Here is a 22,347-nt window from a genome sequence, read left to right on the forward strand (position 1 = left end):
ATTGATGATTTACCTACTTATTGACATGGCATCCTTTCATGAAACCAAATTATGTGGGTAAATCGACAGTGCAGGGGAACAGCTTTCTGCTGGGAGACCACACTTACTCTGTGGGGTTCTTCCAAGGCAGTTCTTGGAGTTGGCCCATAGATCAGAAGCAGCGTCTTCTGGATCCAGACCATGCATGTGAACAACGAAACCTTGGTCCTGTCATTGGGAAGAATAAGAACCACAGAAATCAGAAAAAGGCCAGCTTTGGGACAAAGGGCTATGCTTATCAATGTCAAATATTGCCTCCTGGAACAAATCTTTAATCCGCTCCAGTGGGTAAATATTTGATCTAGTCATGTCCAGAGAAAAGGTGAATGACTCTCCTTGTTGTGCACAAGCAGTGTCCTTAGTTTTCATATCTCTGCCAGGATTAGGGATCTTTGGAACTGGTTTCCCCACCCAGTTCATTTGATCACTATATAATCAGAACCAGAGGGGTCCAGTTCACACAGCTGGAACCCATCTCCAGAAACAAAGAGCTGGAAGCTATCTTCAGTTGGAGGGACTCTTCCAGATTTTTGTAAGATTCTTACTCCTGAGTAACCTATTGCTATATTTGTTTATATGTATATACTATTTATAGCCATCTAGCCACTTCAGTGAAAAATCTTTTTCTCCCCTTAAAGTTTCTGGATCCAAGCTTATGAATTAAGAAAAAAAATGAATCAAATTCTAAAGTTTAAAATGAACACAGATTTCTTTGGGGATTGTCTATATGTGTGTGGATGAAGGGAGATTAGTGAGACTGGGAGCAAGTGGAGATTTAGGAGGAATTCCTGAATTATGATAAAATCCCCAAAGACCTGGGGAAGCCATTTGCTGAAGTGCATCTGGATGGGCCCAGGAACAGGAATTACATGTGGCAGAGCAAGTAAAGAATCCAAAAGTATGTTTTTAGTTCTGTTTTCTTCTAATCTTCCATACTAATTTTTTCCTTTAAAAAGTTCTGATTACTCCTTATGAGCCAAGTGGAACACATCCAAGATCAAAAGAAGGTACATTGGCAGGTTGAAGGGAAAAAAAGAAGGAAAGAGATAAAGGGAGGAATATGTGTTATGCTTTCTGTTTTGAGGGATATTGCCCTAGAATATATAAAATAATGAACCTACATGTCTAGAAATTATAACCATAGTTACTCATCATAGACTCCCTAGTGTGTAAAGTTGGATGGATCTCTTGAATACAAAACATTGCCTGTGGAGAGAGGAAGAGAATATTCATTCTTGTGAAGATTAAAAGCTGAGTTTGAGACAGATGATAAAGTTAGTCTGAAGAACAGTGGGGACATATTTCACTGACAAAAAGCTGACTGACAGTTATGTGCTTGAATATGGAAGGTTATGTGTGAGTGAGTTTGATCGCCAGACCTGAGGCTCTAAACCCTTGGCCCAGGCAGATTCACTTCCACACCAAAAATAATGAATCATTCTTGTTTTCTCCCAAATTGATTTTACCTCTTTTGGGGAAATTTAGGATTTCCCCAAAAGAGGTAAATATGAGTGAGCAAGTTATGAGTGGGAGAGAAGATATTAGATACTGGTGGCCATGATGTCTTCTAACTGGGATTTGCTTTCTGGATGTCTTAGGAAATAAAGATTACAGTAAGCCTGAGCAAAATTTAGCTGAGTTCTTATAGAATTAATGTGCAAGCTCTGTAAATTATAAACAAAGATTTTCCTTTACCTCTTCCAGACTGGGATGGGAGGCCTTCAACTTCCAACCAGCAAGTGGCTTTGTAGGATATGAAGCCCCTGTGTGGCTGACGCCTTAAAGGTGATCTGTGAACTTGGCTTATACACTGAGCCTTAAGAAATGATACATTTCAGTGAGATTAGATTACAGGTTTTCTTATCATCTACTAGAGGCCCAGTGCATGAAATCTGTGCAGAAAGGGGGTCCCTCAGCCTGCCCGGCACCGTCTCCAATCTAGGACCCTTTGGGGGATTTCTGACTGCTGGTTTAGGTTGTAATCCGGACCACTGGCTCCTAACAGCTCACATGCCTGCCTGATCACCCATAACCACCTCTGCCTACTGGCCTGATACCCCTAACTATTCCCCTGCCACCCTGATCATCCTATAACTGCTCTCCTGCTGGCCTGATGCCCCAAACTGCCCTCCCCTGCCTGCCTGATCTTCTCCTAACTTCCCTCCCCTGCCTGCCTGATTGCCTCCTAACTGCTCTCCCCTGCCAGACTGATGGGCCCCTAACTGCCCTCCCTGCCAGCCTGATCACCCCTTAACTGCCCTCCCATGTTGTCCTGATCACGCCCTAACTACTCCCCCAGGCAGGTCTGATAGCCCCTAACCACCTCTGCCTCGGCCCCTGCCACCATGGCTTTGTCCAGAAGGATGTCCAGAAGATGCCTGGAAGATGTCTGGTCTAATTAGCATATTACCTTTTTATTAGTATAGATTTCTTTCATTAGTATAGCATATTACCTTTTTATTAGTATAGTATAGATTCCTTATGCTACCTACCAACTAAACCTATACAACCTTGTCTCTATAATTCCACTAGACTTTTGCTAGTAAGCCTGGAAAAGATTATCTTATGCTTAATGAGAACCATAAAATTTCAGACTTTAGAGTTAGCAACTCTCTCATTCTATAAATTAAAAAACTTAAGACTTGAGAGGAAAATTAAGTCAATCACTAAAAAAATTTTAAAATATTGTGGATCTACTGTGAGGCAGGCACTGTGATTCAAGGTGAATAATATGGGCTCTGCCCTCCTGTAGCTTGTACACCAGTAGGAGACACTGATAAGAAGACAGTAATTGTTTGCCTGGAATACCTGGATAAAGGCTTGGAAATTACACCCATGAAATTGGCAATAGGTATATCTGTATTTTGCGATATCCTGTGGGCAGACCCTGAGTTTTGTGACTTTTGCTTTAACATTTGTATTTAATGAGGTGTCGTTGGTCTTTATTACTTAAGCTTAGAGTGTTTAGACAGAAACTCCAGACAAGCCCAGAAGCTCAGACCCCCTTCTGTGAACAACAATATCCCCACAACCTGTACAGCACTGGCACCTCCTACCAGGTTCCCTGGTCTACACTACAGCATGGAGGACATTGACAACCTTTCTATCCACCACTGCCACCTAATGGCTCTTTTGGCTACTACAGCTCTAGTTCTACTTCCTGATTTTGAGCTCTGGGTTTCTTGCCCCAGGCAGAGAGGTGTTGACTTGGTGACCCTAAGGTCCTGTTACATCTTGGAAGCCTAAGATTCTACAATTGCCTTTGATGTTAGAAGGCAATATTTGTCTACTGAAGAGCAAGAGACCTAAATAAATCCAAATCAATAAATCTTTGATGAGGTCTTCCACAAAACTAGAAAAAGAAAACAGATCTAGAAGACTTAAAAAGCACAGTGTAAATGTTAAGAGCTTGGCAAATGGGGAGCATAGCAGGTCAGCAGCTGTGTTGAAGCAGTGGCCATGTATGAATACTTGTTATTCTTTTAGGACTGGCTTTTTCCCTCTTTAATCATATATCACTTTTTTGCTCAAGTCCCAAGAACATGCTTTCACTTGATTTTATTATAAATTATAATTAATGAACTTACATTTTTTCAGCTGCTATTCATTTCAGTATTGTGGAATGATCAAAATTTTTCTTAGTGTATAATTTTGTATTCTTCAACAGTGTGCCAAATTTGTGTATTGTTATTATGAAACAGATAAGATTTATCAAAGCCAAATGATGATGAGAAAGAGTATTCACTTTGCTCCCTCTCTCACATGCCTTCCCAGGAAACCATCAGAGCCCTGAATTTACTGGTCTTTCTAGATTTACAGTCATTCTCCAAGGGCTGTTTAGTAATACTACAGGCTTAATGCTAGAACCTGTGGCATCTTTAAGTGTGTAAAAATATTTGACATAAAAATGTTTATTGATGTACACATAAGAAAAGTTCAAAATAAAGATCACTAATTAATTTAATGTCTATGAAAATATACCATTTGTTTTATTTTAATTTAGGATTGATATGAATTACATCACACTTGAGAATAATTGAAGGTCAAATTTTTCTTCCATTCTAAGAATTTCTTATTATTGTGTGATGGTTGCTAAGAAATCACAGCCAATCATAAAGTAAATGAGTTGCTGATTCACAATTTGAAAAACAAAATTGTAAAAATTGTTTTCTAATTTATAGTGAAAAGTCATTTTTATTATTGGATGTGGGAACACTGACATATATTTGATATAATGTGGGAAAAGATATGATGGTTTTTAAAGGCTCTAAATGTTCTTTAAATTTTTCTCCAAAGAACTAAAAATATTTTCAGAAACTTCTAAATATTTTTCTGGAAACACCAAATATTTTTCAATTCTCAAACCTTCACATTTCTTAACACATAAAGTTTTTAATGTTAATATGAAATTTGCTTTCTATTTTGTCATAACCTACTAATGGCCCTCTGCACGAATCTGTGCGTGAGTAGCTCACTGCTGCTTGCCTTAGCTGGCCACCCTGTTCACGCTGCTCTCAGCCACACATAGCTTGCTGCCCCATCCTCTTATAGCTCTCAAACACTTGTAGCTTGCTGCCCCTCCCCTCCTGCTATTCAGTCATTATGTGACAGCGTCCCAACCAATTTGCATATTGCCCTATTATAAGTATAGATACCTGTTTAATTCTCTTTTTAGTAGCTATCATTGAGACAAAATCATACTTCAGAAAGAAGCATTTTGTTTACTTGATAGGTATGTTTGGGTGTGTGTGACACACTGCTCCTGGGAAGTGTCATTTCCACACTTTAGACAAAAAACTCTTGAGAGTTGATGTAAGCAATCCTCTTCTCTTTCTTATTCTTCTTTTGTGGGAGACGTTACAAAATCACTACAGCAAACTGTAAGGACTTTGGCTTGACAAAAGTTCTGAAGAGGTTTTCTTTGTTGTCCTTTTATCTGATCACATAGTAACATCATTTGCCTATTGTGTAACAGTGTAAGTACGTTTATGGGGAAATTCTCTGAGAATAATCCACCTTGTTCCTAAGAATAAGCTTGAATTCTTCTTCCTCCAGTCTTCTGTAAAATTGACCCAGACCCACTTGCAATCATTGCATCAATTCTTCCATGCTCTTCTCTGTTGTTTTTTTCCCCCCAACTAGTATATAATAATTCCACCATTAGTCACAAACCAACTAATTCTTAGGGAATTGGGACTATCTCCCTTCAACTCAGGACAAAACTGCTCTCAACTGCTCTCCTTACAGCCAGCTGAATACATAGAATCTTGTCTTTAACAAACCTTTCATTGACCCTTCTCTGGGTTCAGAAGACTCTCTTTGCCCTGGCCAGTGTGACTCAGTTGATTGAGCATCATCCCATGCTCCAAAAGGTTGCCAGTTTGATACCTGGTCAGGGCATATACCCAGGTTGTGTGTTTATTTGGTTTTGGTGCATACAGGAGGCAACCAATAGATGTTTCAGTCTCACGTCAATGTTTCTCTCTCTCTCTCTCTCTCTCTCTCTCTCTCTCTCTCTCTCTCGCTCTCGCTCTCGCTCTCGCTCTCGCTCTCGCTCTTTCTCCCTCGGTCTACCCCCTCACCCTTCCTTTTTCTCTAAAATAAATTAAACATATTTTTTTAAAAGTCCATCTTCTTCATAGGCCTCCTATCTTAGTGTTTCATCTCAGTGAACTGGAGCTCCTATTCCTTTCACATTGATGCCACATCTCCTTTTAGGGAGGACTTGGTCTGTTTTTATGGTCTCTGTGTGCCAGGACCTAGCACAATGCCTTGTACCCAGAAGACCTTAGGTAATGTTTGTTATTCAAGTAATAAATGGATTAGAGTGTGAATGGATATTTTAATGCTATAACTGATAGAAAGGTAAATACTCAGAGTCTTAAGGAATATCAAAGAATGGTTTGAGCAGGAAGTTGTGTTCAGGAAACTTAGACTGATTTTCCAAAAGAATGGATTGACAAGAAATGCGAGATTAATGAGGAAGAGGAAAGATATAATTTAGATGACGAAGGATACTGTACTCATGAAGCCCTGTCACTAGTCCAGCTGGTCCCTGTCCTTTTAGCTTCATTTGCCCTTTTAGCCTAATTTTGCCCTACCGTACCTTTTGCCCTGGGCAGGAGCCTTGTTGGAAGAGATGATGATGGGCCTGGGTCCCCTGTTGTTGGTCTTCATGCTGGGGCCCTGTCTGACCCCACCGGCCCTGGCTCAGGATGAGAGGTACAGACACTTCCTGGACCAGCACTATGATCCAAAGCCACGTGGCCGGAATGACAGATACTGTAATACCATGATGAGGAGGAGAGGCTTGACTTCACCCTGCAAAGACACCAACACCTTTATTCATGGCACCAGTAACAACATCAAGGCTGTCTGTGAAGATGAGAATGGAAAGCCTTATGGGACAAATTTCAGAATAAGCAAGTCCCCTTTCCAGGTCACTACTTGCAAGCACAGAGGAGCATCCCCCAAGCCTCCCTGCCGATACAGAGCCACATCAGGGTTCAGAGACATAGTTATTGCCTGTGAACATGGCTTGCCTGTCCACTTTGATGAGTCCTTCTACCGTCCATAACCAGCAGGCCCCTGGCCCAGAGTTGGCTCTGCTTCTCTATTCCTGGCACTTCCCCTACATCCTAGAACAGGGGTGGCCACCTTCATTGCCAGGGGCCAAGAAAATGAGCTGCCTGGATCCTTTGTTTTCTGTTTTACAATATGTTAATAAATAAAAATGTCTCTGAAATCAGTAAGAATCAAAGTCTTCTCATCAATTTGGCCTATGGATTTCCCCCCATTTTCTCTACTCAGCTGCCCACAGAAAGGATTACATGGAATACAAATGCCTTTTTTCCTATCAGTTCCTTTGTTCTCAGTCAATAGGGAGGTAGACTTTCCCTTTTTTTTTTTTTTTTTTTTTTTTTTTTTGTGAGTGTAAGGATGTTAAATTCATCTTACAGCAGAGCTGGGAAATTCCAGGGCACATGGCTCCTAAGCAGAATTTTCAGGAGGAGCAAATTTTTTTGCTGTCAAATAAGTCAATATTACTTTTACAAATGTTAAACTTTGAGGAGTAGTGTTTAAAACTAAATACCAACAGATTAATTATTCTTTATCCACCTCTCTCTTAAATTTTTGCATTTTAAAAGATATATTTCAAATAAAATACAAGGCATATTTATTAATAGATTCAAATCTATCTTCTAAATTCTCTATAAGAGGCAAACTCAGATTAATATTTCAGTATCCTGTTATTCCAAAATACCTAGATATTTAATTTTTTACTCCAAAAAGCTTTAAATTACCAAAAAATTATGGAAAACTATATATATATATATATCACTGAAAAAAGCTTTTATAATAAACCCTTTGTTTTAGTTACATTTATTTATTATGTATTAACAAACTTCAGAGTTTAAAGCCAATTATTTTACCCAAGGCATTTTCTTAGCAGATTTTGTAACAGGGGTAACTCGCTGGCCTTCAATGGCTTTATGTTATTTTCCTTTATAAAAATAGGAGTTCCCCCTCCCCTGCCTGCCTTCACTGGTATTTCTGCACCTTCCTGGAGGGATTTTCTACACAGCTGTTCCTCTCAGTGTTATGGGAAAAAATAGAACATTGGGGACTAGTTATGGTTATGGGAAATATTAATCTGTTAGCCATGATGGTCTAACCAGGACATACCACCTGGTTGGGAGTCATAAGTCCCCTCCCTCCTTGGAATACGTTACATTCCTATTCAAGAACCGCCCCTTAGAACATTATAAACTGGTGAACTATAAGATAGATATAGAGACAGTATATCAACAAGTAGACTGTCAAGTTACAGTGGGGACGGGAGGAAGATCTGGGGGAGATAATAGATCAACCGAAGGACTTGTATACATGCATATAAGTGCAACCAATGGACACAAAACTCTGGGGAGGGAGGGGATGTGTGGGAGGGAGGGAGGGGGTAAAAAAAAAAATCAATAAAATATATTAAAAAAAAAAAAAAAAAAAAAAACAAACAAACAAAAAAAAAAAAATAGAGGCAGACCCATAGATAGAGAGCAGACTGACAGCTGTGAAAGGAGCAACTAAGGGGGTGGACAGATTGAGCAAAAAAGAAAACTAATGGACACAGAAACAAGGTGGGGGCGGGGCAGGTAGGAGGGATTAAAGGTGACCCAGGGAGACTTGGAGTGGTAAACGCACAACCCCGTGTACAGGTGATGTGTTGTGGAGTTGTGCACTTGAAACCTGTATGATTTTGTTAACCAGTGGAACCCAAATAAATTCAATAAAAAGGGAAAAAAAGAAAAAAAAAAAAAAAAAAAAAAAAAAAAAAAAAAAAAAAGAACCGCCCCTTATCATGGAAACATTAACCCTGTTGCCCAACAATGGAGTCCCAACCCAGACTGCATTGCTTACTTCCCCATACCCATAATCCCTACTTCCCCATGTAATCCTGTCCCTATATTCATAAACCAGGGAACAGCAAACTAAAGCCCCCAAAAGATAGAAAGCCAAAATTACATTAGACACACAGACAGAAATCTCACTAGCTAAGAGTTTCTGGTGACTGACGCCCTGAGAGGGAGAGCAGGAAGAGTACATTCTGACAATCTCTGTCCCAAGTTCAGCCTCAATACACATAACTGGGCTTCCCCAAAGCAGGACATGCCCCATCTTTAAAGAAATTAAACCAAACAACAAAGAAACACAAAACATCAACAGAAACGCTCTTATACAGTGAGGGGGGCCTGAAGCTGCGGGGATCTCCCTTTTCCATGTCCCGCATGGAAAGAGAGATGAACGAACCAGTTCTAAGTGGAGGTGCCCAGGGATTGAGAAATATTAGAAATAAAGAGAGAAGACATAGAAATGGATTTCAAGCTGGGAGCTGGGAGGGCCGCTGACCTCCTCTGCTGGAGAGACAGACTGACTACCTCCTAAACCATGCAGCACATCTATTTATACTCCAATCCAACAAGGGGTTTCACAGGAAAACAAAGAGCCTGGGAGAGCCCAGGTTCCGCCCACTCCTTCCTCCTGAACAAACACAAGCCAGGAACTGAGAACATCTCAGCACTCCCAGGGTGGGAGTGCAACTGACATGATTCTGTCAATATCCGGGGCCAGTCAGCAACAATCTAAAGAATGTCCAGGTGTCTTCCCATTTGGCCTTCTACAATACAGATGTGCACAATGCACCAAAACTTACACCACACAGTGCCCTGCATTAACCAACCACCGAAGCCGAGTGATATTTCCTGTCCTGGTTCCGGAACTGTCCCTCCCCTGAACTTCAGCATTATCTCAAACAGACTATTTGGGGAAGAATTCTATCTAGGCCTAGAATTTTTGTTTCCGATCCTCAGAAACTCCTTTGTGACTCTGTTCCTACTCAGTCCCCCATATTGGAGATGTCTCACACTGTGCTCAATCTCCCCCACCTTCCAAAGAAAAACAGTCTTGGACTTACCTATTGAACCCACAAAGAGACAGGGCCTAGGCAAAGGGCCACCCAAAATTGGGTGGGATATGCCTACCCTTCAACCAGGGTCCCTCCCTAGTCTGGGCACAGAAATCCCAGATACACCCCCAAATTTTGAGAAATGGCTCACCTGTCCGAATTTCAAAAGATGGACTGGGAAACAGAAACACGGCGAAAATGAGACTTTTAATAACACTCTCGAGTGTGGATGTCTATCACATGGTATACAAGTGGGGAGAGGAACATAGACTATTTATTAGTCCTCCTTCGTTTCCTCATTGGCTGAGTCCTATGAGGTCACCTGTTTCTTTATACATCACCTAGGTCTTCTTGTCTCCCTTTGGGCCATTTAAAATATTTGCTGAGTCCTTTTTCTTTTTTCTTTTTTTAATTTTGGCTGAGACCTTTCTAGTAGACTCCACTTTCCTTTGTTTAAAATCTTCTTGGAAAAATGTGCTGTCAGCTGTTGGAACTCCTTTCATGTCCCTCGTGGTTCAGGGTTCTGGTTCAGGGTTTGGGTTCTGGAGAAGGGCTGCACACAAATGAAAGAGACTAGAAGAATTTTAATTTGGCGATATGGGGGGCCTGGCTGGAGCCCACCTCCAGTGGGAGGACTGCCACTAAGCTCTGGCCTTGCTATCCCTTTTATTGAGACTATGGGATACACCCATTATCCTAAGCAGGTTTGGGATACACCCATAGCCCTTAGGCAGGTAATAAGCAGAATATCATATCAGTAACGATTTACACATGATTACAAGATGGGGAAGTTGCCTCAGTTACCATTGTCTTAATTAGATAGGGAGTGGTTGTCTCTGACCTTTCAGAGCTTTGAGGTTGACCAGCCTTTTATATCTTTCTATTAGTGAGCCAATGATTGGTTTTCGGCAGTCAGCCACATGCACAGCTCTCATACCTGCTCCCCACTGCCCACATCCTGTTTGCTCTGGGAAAATTCAGTAACTGCCTGACCACAAACTTTTCTATAAAGTTTGAATCAGAGGCATGTTTCTTACACTGAGCACTTACCATATACCTGGCATTATGATAATTACTTAAAATTGATTTCATCATTTATTCTTCTTAACATTGCTAAGTGAAAGGTATTATTATGCTCATTTATTTAAGAGTAATGATGCTGAGAGAGGTTAAGTAATTTCCCCAAGATCATATAGTAAATGTGGCAGAGCTGGTTCTTTGGGATCAGATTATCAAAAGAAGTTCTTATTGAGAATCAATGTCGTAGATGGGAGAGAGCCTTTGGAGCAAGATCTGACCAAAAGGTATGTGTTGGGATAGTTTGGGGATCATTTCATTTTCTGTTGAAGCTACAACCTTAGGATACACACATTGATGTCTACATTGGACATCTGTTGGCAAATATTTGTTGATGTCTTATTAAATCAGTTTGTTATGGTGACTGAGGCTGTGGGTTTGTTCTTGCATGAATAGTTAGGTCTTCTTTGTAGTGAGTTATCTTTCTAAATCATATCTTGGACACAAAGAAGCAGGATGATAAAAAGTAGATAAAAACCAGGCAAAATCAGAGGTGAAAGAAAAATAAAAGTGTATTTTGATGAAGTTATTACCCAAGTGCTAAGTGTACCTTCAGAAATTCTATCCATTAATCTAAGAATGAACCATCATTTCTAACTACTCTCATATCTTATATCTACAGCTATAGGCACTGGTATGTGACCTAGAGCTTTCTAGTTTTTTGTATACAAGCAAAAGGTGGCTGTGACTATAGGAGATAGAATTTTAAAGAATAAAGTTATGTTTGATACTGGTATGCAGGTCCCTCATCAGCCATTTCAGTCACCCAGACAGTGTGACCTGCCATCATGAAGCAGCATGTTTGAAAACAAAGGACAGTAGTACCCATGTACATCAAACCAGGACTTTAGCTATGATCAGCCCATGGACTGCGTGTGTAGAAATGGGCCTGTATAACCCTCAAAAAACAGTCCTTCCTGTTTTGGGTTGATCATTTCCTGTTGATTAATTTTATTTGCTCTAGTACAGTGATTTTCAACTGGTATGCCACAATAATTTTATTTTTTTATACAATAAATCTTTATTGTTCAGATTATTACAGGTGTTCCTCTTTCCCCTCCGCTCCCCCCCCCATAGCTCCCCTCCATCTGATTCCCCACCCCAACCCATGCCCTTACCCCCCTGTCACTGTCTTCATCCATAGGTACAAGATTTTTGTCCAATCTCTTCCCACGTCCTTCAGAACCCCTTCCCCCTGAGAATTGTCAGTCCACTCCCTTTCTATGTCCCTGATTCTATTATATTCACTAGTCCATTCTGTTATTCAGATTTTTTATTCACTTGATTTTTAGATTCCTTGTTGGTAGGTATATATTTGATGTCTTTTTGTTGTTCATAAATTTTACCTTTACCTTTTTCTTCTTCTTCCTCTTCTTAAAGAATACCCTTCAACATTTCATGTAATCTGGGGAAATTCAGTAACTGTAATCTTGGTTTGGTGGTGATGAACTCCTTTAGCTTTTTCTTGTCTGTGAATCTCTTTATCTGCCCTTCAATTCTGAATGATAGCTTTTCTAGGTAGAGTAATCTTGGTTGTAGGTTCTTGCTGTTCATCACTTTGAATATTTCTTGCCACTCCCTTCTGGCCTGCATAGTTTCTGTTGATAAATTAGCTGACTGTTGTATGGGAATGCCCTTGTAGGTAACTAACTGTTTTTCTCTTGCTGCTTTCAAGATTCTTTCTTTGTTTTTGCCCTTGGCATTTTAATTATGATGTGTCTTAGTGTGGTCCTCTTTGGATTCCTTTTGTTTGGGGTATTGTGCTCTTCCTGGACTTGTAATTCTATTTCTTTCACCAGGTAGGGAAAGTTTTCTGTCATTATTTCTTCCAATAGGCCTTCAATATCCTGGCACCCCAAAAATTTGGATGTTGGTACACTTAAAACCATCCCAGAGGCTCCTTACAGTATCCTCACACTTTTGGATTCTTCTTTCTGCCTCTCTGGTTGGGTGTTTTTTGTTTCCTCTTAATCCAGATCTTTGGTTTGACTCTTAGGGTTGATCTACAGTTGAGTTTCTGTATATTCTTTTTTTCAGACAGTATATGCTTAATTTCTGACTGGTCCTTTTCCTCTTTTTTTTTTTTTTTTTTTTTTTTCTTTTTTTGTATTCTCATTAAGGTCCTTGAAGGTCTCTTCAAGTTTCTTAGCGGTTTTTAGATGATTCTTGAGTACCTTATAAATGTGATTCTAAACTCTTTGTCATCCAGTAGTTTACTTTCCTCCTTCTCTCCCATTTGTGACATGCTTCTGTGTCTTCACATTTTGGTTGCCTTTCTGTGTTAATGGAGTGGCTTTGTGTGGTTGGTGACCTATAGGGGCCAGTAGCTCAGCTTCCCCAATCACCCAACGTGGTTGCTCTTGGTATACCCCTTTGTGGGCTGAGTGCAAAGTCTTGGTGTAGTTAAGCCTTGATTGCTACTGGTACAATGGGAGGAATTGATCTCTAGGCCAATTGACTGTGAGGACCCGCTGTGTTTATAATGGAAGAACTGCTGCACTGGAGATATGCTTATGGTGCAGGCCTTGTTTCAGTGGGGCTTTGGTGCTCACTGAGTCTGCCTCCTAAATGTGAGGAGTTGAAATCTGGTGCCTCACACTATCTATTATATACACTGGCTTCTGGATCTCCCTTCTCTTTCAGTCTAGTTGTAAAGCTTCCTCTCAGCCAGCTTTCCTATGGTTCTGGGTGATAGACGTTTTGTCTTTTAGTTGTAGTTTTGAAATTGTTGTGCATGGCAGCAGTTTAGGTGTGTATACTTAGGCCACCATCTTGGATCTCTGCCACAATAATTTTTAAAACCTGAAATACCTGGCTATTTAGTCAGGAGCACTGACCTCTTTTCTCTTAGATTGTCAAGTTAAAAAATGACAACCAACACAATCGCTGCTTGGTGTGAATGAATCCAAATTATACCTATTTATTTTGTCATATTGACAAATATATATTTTTTGTGTGCAGCAGAATTTAATAGTTAATGTGTGCCATGAGATGAAAGAAGTTGAAAATTGATGCTCTAGTGCACATGTGTCAAACACAAGGCCCGCGGGCCAAATCCAGCCCGCCAGGCCTTGCAATGTGGCCCGCACCACGCTGTCATCACTGCACTCCGCTGTCAGTTTATGACATTGTCAGTTTATGACTGTTCAGTAAACCATTCGGCCCGCGATTTAGGCTGGATTTTATATTTTGGCCCCTTCTCTGATTGAGTTCGACACCCCTACTCTAGTGAGTCAGCCCTGCCTCACTGCCAGGGTCAAGGAGAATCACAGTTCATGAGTTCATGCCAATCCTAGAAGTGACCATCAGATGGCAGCATCTAGCTAGTTGGTGTTAGTGAGCAATTCCCACTTCCACTCCTCCCCTATTCCACCCCTGATTAAACTCTGTTGCTAGAGAGAAGCAACTCTGAACATAAATGTCTTGAATATCCTGAATATTTGGTGAGTGGAAACAGAGAGGCACTAGAAAATGTGAGAAAAGCACTGATTTTAGAGCCAGAGAGGTCTGGATTTTCTTTCCTGGGCCAACAGAAGCAATGTTTTGAGAATATATGTCAATGCTTCCTTCGTTGTGGCTCTGAAGGTTTTTGTTTAGTTTTTGTGTTGTTGTTCTTAAACTCTATAAAACATATTTATTTTCCACTGTCAAAAGTGCCAAGCCAAGATCAGTTTGGCTCAGTGGATAGAGCGTTGGCCTACTAACTGAAGGGTTCCAGGTTTTTTATTTTATTTTATTTTATTTTATTTTTTTATTGTTTTTTTACAGAGAGGAAGAGAGAGGGATAGAGAGTTAGAAACATCGATGAGGGAGAAACATCAATCAGCTGCCTCCTGCACACCTCCTACTAGGGATGTGCCCACAACCAAGGTACATGCCCTTGACCAGAATCGAACCTGGGACCTTTCAGTCCACAGACCGACACTCTATCCACTGAGCCAAACCAGTTTCAGCAAGGGTTCCAGGTTTGATTCCGGTCAAGGGCATGTACCTTGGTTGTGGGCACATCCCCAGTGGGAGATGTGCAAGAAGCAGCTGATTGATGTTTCTCTCTCATCAATGTTTCTAACTCTCTATCCTTCTCTCTTCCTATATGTAAAAAAATCAGTAAAATATATTTTAAAAATAAAATAAAATAAAATGCTCCACCCAAGCAACTCTTAAAAAAAAAAAAAAAAAAAAAGTGCCAAGAAAATGATTCTGCAACTAGAGATGACAGAAAACCAACAACTGCTATTGACAAGTCAGACATAGCATCAATGATACATGCATGATGATGGAATATATCACCAGGGCCTAGTTTTGGGTTATGCATAGAAACAGCAGGGCTGACTCACTAGCATCAATTTTCAACTTCTTTCATCTCATGGCACACATTAACTATTAAATTCTGCTGCACACAAGTTCTCTTTTGTGGAGACTGTTCTGTTGAGATTTATTTTTAAAGTTTCTTGTATCAGTCAATTCCATAAGCCTAGGAAACCTCTTCATTCCCTATATCCATTCCATTTCATTTGTTCATTAATTCCCTCATTTTGTTTATCAGTTCACTCAACCAATATGTACTATTTTTCCAACCCTTTAGCTGGATACTCTAATTTTTACTTTGTAGATTTTAATATAAAATTAACATTTCCATAAAGACTTGATTTTAATACCATCAAAAAAATAGCCACATGAGTGCAAAGATCAAGTAATTAAGAAATACAAATGTCCAGTTTTTAAAATAGCCATGGACCCGGAGCAGCAGCTGCCAGGCTGGGAGCGGCCAGGCACGGAGCAGCCGGGTCTGGTGCGGCCAGGTCTGAAGCAGCAGTTGCCAGGCTGGGAGCGGCCAGGCCCGGAGCAGCGGCTGCCAGGCTGGGAGCGGCCAGGCCCTAAGCAGCGGCTGCCAGGCTGGGAGCAGCCAGGCCCGGAGCAGCCGGGTCGGGTGCGGCCAGGCCCGGGGCAGCAGCTGCCAGGCTGGGAGCAGCCAGGCCCGGAGCAGCAGCTGCCAGGCTGGGAGCGGCCAGGCTGGGAGCGGCCCGGCCCAGAGCAGCCGGGCCCAGAGCAGCCGGGTCGGGTGCGGCCAGGCCCGGAGCAGCAGCAGCCAAGTCCAGAGCAACTAGGTCGGGAGCAGCAGTGACCAGACCCGGAGCAGCTGGTTGTGGAACGAACCAGAGCAACAGAGGCCAGGCCCGGAGCAGCCAGGCCCGGAACAGCTCGCTCCTCGCCTGCCCCTGCCCCACGGCTGCCTCTCAGACATGGCTGGAAACTTTTGTGGGAACTTGAGGGTCTGCTGAATCAAGTGATGAAGGCTTAGATCTGGATGTGTTGAGTTAGTATAGGGCTGTGGTGTTGATCTGTGAGTGCCTTGGGTGGGGCCTGGATGAGGCTGGTAGACCTATTTGGAAATGTCTTTTGTGTGAAATGTATCATTGGGCATGTGGAGGTATTATTGATATGAGAAAATGCTAAGTAACTGATTTACTATCTGAAAAGGGATTTACTATCGGGGAAAGGGAGGGAGGAAGAGATTGAACATAAACTGCACCTATGGATGAGGACAATTGGGGATGGGAAGGGGGCGGAGGGTAGGGTGGGAACCTGGTGGAGGGGGGAAGAAATGAGGAACCTTTGTAATAATATGAACAATAAAGATTGATTTAAAAAAAATAATAAAAAATAAATTAAAAAAATAAATAAAATAGCCATGGAGATGTCAAGTAAGCATAGGGAATATTGTCAATAGCATTGTAATAACTATGTATGGTGTCAAATGGGTACTAGGCTTATTGGGTGAACATTTTTTAAAAATTTAATAAGTTTTTATTGTTCAGATTATTACAACTGTTTCTCCTTTTTTCCCCCATAGCTCCCCTCCACTCAGTTTCCACCCCACCCTCTGCCCTTACCTCCCTCCTACTGTCCACATCCATAGGTGTACAATTTTTGTCCAGTCTCTTCCCATATCCCCAGACCTTTATCCCTGAGAATTATCAATCCACTCCCATTCTATGCCCCAATTCTATTATATTCACCAATTTATTCTGTTCATTACATTTTTAATTCACTTGATTTTTAAATATATTTTATTGATTTTTTTTTTTTTTTTTTTTTTTTTTTTTTTTTTTTACAAAGAGGAAGAGAGAGGGATAGAGAGTTAGAAACATCAATGAAAGAGAATCATCGATCAGCTGCCTCTTGCACACCCCCTACTGGGGATGTGCCTGCAACCAAGGTACATGCCCTTGACCGGAATTGAACCTGGGACCTTTCAGTCCACTGGCCGACACTCTATGCTCTGAGTGAAAAGAGTTTCAGCTAATTCACTTGATTTTTAGATTCACTTGTTTATAAATATGTATTTGTTGTTCATAATTTTTATCTTTACTTTTTTCTTTTTCTTCCTCTTCTTAAAGAATACCTTTTAGCATTTCATATAATACTGGTTTGGTGTTTTAGCTTTTTCTTGTCTGTGAAGCTCTTTATCTGTCCTTCAATTCTGAATTGTAATTCTTGAAAAACTTTGAAACTGCGATTTTGAACTCTACATCCAGTTGTTTGTTTTCCTCCATTTCTTTCATTTGTGATCTGTTTCTTTGTCTCTGTATTTTTGCCGCTTTCCTAAGTTGGTAAAGTGGCTTTGTGTGCTAGGTGTCCTATATGGCCCAATGGGTCAGCCTCCCAGTTACCTGAGGTGGGCACTCTTGGTGCACTTCTTTGTAGGCTGTGTGCACAGATGTGTGTGTGTGTGTGTGTGTGTGTGTGTGTGTGTGTGTGTGTGTGTGTACTGTCTTGTTGTAGTTAAGCTTTGATTGTTTTTGGTATAACTGGGAGGAATTGACCTCCAAGCCAATTGGCTGTGAGGACCTACTGTTTATGCTGGAAGAACTGCTGTGCTGGAGACACGCTTATAGAGCAAAACTTGTTTCAGTGGGCCTTTGGTGCTCACTGAGTCTGCCTCTTGAATGTGTCACTTAAGGATATGTGTATTTGAAATCTGGTGTCATCTCACACTGACCACTAGATACACTAGCTCTGGATCTCCAATGGGGTGCAGGTTAGCTTCTGTCTGAGATCTCCCAACAGGAGCTACAGCAAGAACTACAGTTTTCTCCACTTTTCTTGGGGTTTGGAGGTTTTGGAGCTGTCTGACAAATGCTGCAGTTTGTTAGGTTAAGCTGCAATATGGCAGGCCATTTATATGCAAAAGCCACTGGGTGGAGGTTGGGTGGGTTTGTAGATTGTGTGGGGTGGTATCTCAGGGAGTCACTAGGCTAAGGTGTGGAAAACAGCCATGTCTGCCAGTCAACCTTTACTGCATTTCTGCATTTCCAAATCCCCGTGTCCCACACCCCAGCACAGTAAACAATGATTGCTGGGTGCACCTCTGCAAGAAAGTTACCCTCACTTTCTGACCCGATGGAAGACAGTCCAGCTTCTCCCTATAGGAGTTTGGGTCCCCAGCATCTCCCCAGAAACTAGAGTTCAGAGTAATTGGGAGCTTGTCTCCTTTTTGGTTGAAAAATAATCACACCCAGAAGCCTGTTGCTAGCCTGATTCGCATGCCTTCATACCTCAGCTTTTCAGCGTTTTTACACATCTCAATGCTCTTTTCTCTTTCTTAGTAGTTGTAGAACTTCCTGTGATTCTGGGTGATAGACATTTTGTCTATTAGTTGTAGTTTTGAAATTGTTGTGCGAGGCAGCAGTTTAGGTGTTTACCTATACTGCCATCTTGATTTCTCCTGTTCCTGTAGTGACCACTTTGTAAGATATATAAATGTCTAGCCGTAACCAGTTTTGCTCAGTGGATAGAGCATTGGCCTGTGGACTGAAAGGTCCCAAGTTTGATTCCAGTCAAGGGCATGTACCTTGGTTGTGGGCACATCCCCAACTGTACAGGAGGCAGCCGATCAGTGTTTCTCTCTCATCCTCTCCCTCTCCATTAAAAAGCAACAAAATATATTAAAAATAAATAAATAAATAAATAAATAAATAAATAAATAAATGTCTAAGCACTCTGTGGTAAACCAGAAACTAATATAATATTATATGTCAACTATAATTGAAAAAAAAATATTTAATTAAGAAAAATAGACACATGAGAGGGAAGCCTAACCCTAAACATTATTCTATCCTGTTTTCTACACCTTCCTCAATTCCCAGATGTCAGGAATTAAAATCAGTTCATGAACTCTCATTGGCATATCCTGTCTATCGAAACTTTTGGGAATCATAGTCTCCAGAGAACCAAACACTCTCCAAAGATCACATGACTAGAGAAATGCCTCAAGAGACAGAACTCCAGTTTCATTTAGATCTGCCTTTTTTTCCTTTTCACTCCCTGACCATATAGGACAGAGATACCTGGACATTCAGTCCATCAGTGTCTGAGTCATTGTACTGGGTACTGCACTGTCTCTCTATGAAAGAAAAGCTTTTACTTTCAGAGAAGATCCTGTTTGAAAACTTTGTACTCTTGGGAAAGCAGTGATAACAAAAGTTGTGGGCAGAGAAGTGGGGAAGAAAGAGTAGACTCTAGAGTTGAGGAAATATCAATTTACCATTCTTAACACCTCTCTCTGATGCCCATTTATTAACTTCCTTTCTCCTACTTCTTTGTTTCTCCCCAGGCACCTCCAAGGTAGTGATGGCTCTCCAGAAGACTCTTTCATTGCTTCTGCTCGCGTTACTGACCCTGCTGGGGCTGGGGCTAGTGCAGCCCTCCTATGGCCAGTCTATGTACCAACGATTCCTGCGGCAACATGTGGATCCTACTGGGACAGGTGGCGACGTTAAATACTGTAACTTGATGATGCAAAGACGGAGGATGACTCAGTACCATTGCAAGAAATTCAATACCTTCATACACGAAGACATCTGGAATATTCGTAGCATCTGCAGCACCACCAATATCGAGTGCAAGAATGGCAAGATGAATTGCCATGAGGGTGTAGTGAGTGTTACAGACTGCAGAGATACAGGAAGTTCCCCAGCCCCCAACTGCAGATATGGGGCCAGGACCAGCACTAGGCGTGTGGTCATTGCCTGTGAGGGTAACCCCCCGGTGCCTGTGCACTTTGACAGATAGATACTATCCTGCAGGGGTTATGGCCCCGTGATTGACCTTTAACTTACTCAGTGAAAAGCAAGGAGTAATGCATTTGAGCTATCTCAGGCTCTGTCTTCTCTGCTTATGTATACTTCTTTTTTTCTATATAATCCATTCTCTTAAATGCATCAAAGAGAAATGGAGGCATAAACCTATAATGGGACTGGCTTTTCTATAATAAACTTTTCAGTAAACTCTTCTGCTTCCTTTTATAATATTGATTAGCTTAGCTCTCTCAGATCCCATCCTCTGGAATGTAGTCATTATATGTATGATATAGCATTTCAAGTATTTTAAGGTGCTTCCATCTCAGTTATCTCATTTTAATACCACCACACCCCTGTGATACTCATGTTCCCACATATAGTAGGGGTGCACAAAGTTAAAGGATTTTCTGAAGAACATGAAGTTAGTGGAAAAGCTGAAGCAAAATATCTACTTCAACTGGCTACTAATCTAGGACTTTTTCTACTTCATTACAGGGAGTTTTTGAAAGTAACTGTTGTTTTTTTTTTGGTATTCCCAGAAGTCAGCTATTGAGGGAAACATTAAAAATTTGGAAATATGAACTGGGAAAATGAGAGCTCTGTCTGTGTAATTTGGCAACCTTGTTATGTTTGCGTCTAATAAGATTATGATACAAAAATTTTCTTTTTCTCTTCCCAAACTTTTGAATCACAGTAGAAAATCAGAGCATTAAGAATGCACTAGATCATTAAGACTCATTTACTCTTTCTAACTGGAAAGATTTTTCATGTTTTTCTTTTAATAAAGAACGCAAGCCCAGCCAGCATGGCTCAGTGGTTGAGCATTGATCTATGAACCAGGAGATCAACAGTTCAATTCCAGATCAGGGCACATGCCCGCTTGTGGGCCAGTCCCCCATGTGGGGCATTCAGGAGGCAACCAATCAGTGATTCTCTCATCATTGATGTTAATATCGCTCTTCCTCTCTGAAATCAATTAAAATATATTTTAAACAAAAACCCAAACTATAGGTATCTGTGAAGATGTTGCTATGGTTCTTGTGTGGGATTTTTTTTCTATCCTGTTATTTATTTTCTAGTTTATAAACATGCACCAACACCTTAATACCCTCATAAACTGGTCCATGACAAAAAGTCTATAGGATCAATGACCAAGACACAAAAACATTTGTGTCATTTACTAAAGACAATTCTCACACCCCTCCCTTTCCCCTTTGAATATTTTGAAACAAATTGGGGAACAGAAATGTATGGAGACACCAGCAGCTAAAGAAGGGAAGTATGTATCTAAGAGTGTGTGCTCACACACGTGTGTGTGTGTGTGTGTGTGTGTGTGTGTGTGTAGGTGTGTGTGTGAAAGGACTAAACTGAAAATACTTAAATGATAGCAGATATACATTGTTTATATTTAAGGTGTGCAACCTGATTCAGTATATGTATGCATTGTGAAACAATCACAACAACCAAGCTAATTAATGCATCTGTTAACTCACATGGTTATCAAAAGTGACTCCATTTTAGACTGTTTTCACCTCCATTCTTTTTAACACTACTGAACAGCATAGCTTAGCCCAGCCAGTTTCTCCTGAATGCATACTGCTTTCATACCATTGTAAAGTCAAAAAATCATAAGCTTGAAAAATCGTGAACATGAGTCATTTTTGTTAAACCATGACACCTAACAAAAACTTAATAACTAATCAAATTTCAGCCTCTTAAACCAATCAATTTAGAATTACCTGATGAGCACTGGTGAGGTAATGCCCTCTACCTTCCCCTAAATGAAGGTGCCCTTATTTAAAATAATCCAGTGTTGCCGAAACTGGTTTGGCTCAGTGGTAGAGCCTCCGTCTGCGGACTGAAAGGTCCCGAGTTTGATTCCGGTCAAGGGCATGTACCTTGGTTGCAGGCACATCCCCAGTAGGGGGTGTGCAAGAGGCAGCTGGTCGATGTTTCTCTCTCATTGACGTTTCTAGCTCTCTATCTCCCTCTCTTCCTCTCTGTAAAAAATCAATAAAATATATTTTAAAATAATAAAAAAAATCAAAATAAAAATAAAATAATCCAGTGTTTAACTTGGTAATCCCACCCTCTTTCTGCCTATGAAAACCTTCCATTTTGTACAACTAACCAAAGTGCCTTTCTAGTGATATATGGCATGCTACCCAATTCCTGAATTGCTTAATAAAGCCAATTAGATCTTCAAACTTACTTGGCTGAATTTTGTTCTTTAGCTCCTGCCCCCAGGGCCTTGTCATTCTTTTGTACCCAAAAGACTGCCTTTGATGTATGACCCCTTTGCTCCAGGCTCTTCTCAGAGTGACCCCCAGTGTTCTAGATGAGGAGATAAACAGGTGCACAGAGTAAGGCTGTCCCCTCTTCCCCCACCACCACTGCCAATCAGTTGGAACACTGCCCCTCTCACATCTATTCCTTTCTTCACTGCCTCAGACTTCTTAGCTCTAAGAAAAGGAAAAGGACACTGACTCTGCTCTTCAGATTCACACACTAATCCCAATGGACCTGTGAACGTAAGTATGAAATCTGAATAGGGCAAGTTAGAGTTAGAAGGGCTGGTACTGAGCATGGCTGGGGAAAGGCCCAGGAACACTGGAAGGGGCTTGTTTGACCTTCTTGGTGATAGAGTTGAGCATGCAGTGATCCAACTTGTGAGAAGCAAAGGCCCAA

At 41.0% G+C, this 22,347-nt stretch overlaps 2 protein-coding genes across 2 annotated transcripts; both read left to right on the forward strand.

Annotated features, from left to right (window-relative positions):
• Nucleotides 1–446: 446 nt before the first annotated feature.
• On the forward strand, nucleotides 447–20,462 carry LOC311610979 (ribonuclease 4-like). The gene is made up of 2 exons (XM_084862632.1): nucleotides 447–571; nucleotides 19,194–20,462. Exon 2 carries the CDS (start codon nucleotides 19,211–19,213, stop codon nucleotides 19,649–19,651), a length of 441 nt encoding a protein of 146 aa, XP_084718758.1. The 5' UTR covers nucleotides 447–571; nucleotides 19,194–19,210; the 3' UTR covers nucleotides 19,652–20,462.
• Nucleotides 510–6,787, forward strand: LOC311610985 (angiogenin-like). The gene is made up of 2 exons (XM_084862645.1): nucleotides 510–571; nucleotides 6,162–6,787. Exon 2 carries the CDS (start codon nucleotides 6,179–6,181, stop codon nucleotides 6,614–6,616), a length of 438 nt encoding a protein of 145 aa, XP_084718771.1. The 5' UTR covers nucleotides 510–571; nucleotides 6,162–6,178; the 3' UTR covers nucleotides 6,617–6,787.
• Nucleotides 20,463–22,347: the final 1,885 nt, after the last annotated feature.

This window comes from Pipistrellus hanaki, assembly GCF_964339955.1.
Source record: "Pipistrellus hanaki genome assembly, chromosome: 1".
Classification (NCBI taxonomy): Eukaryota; Metazoa; Chordata; class Mammalia; order Chiroptera; family Vespertilionidae; genus Pipistrellus; species Pipistrellus hanaki.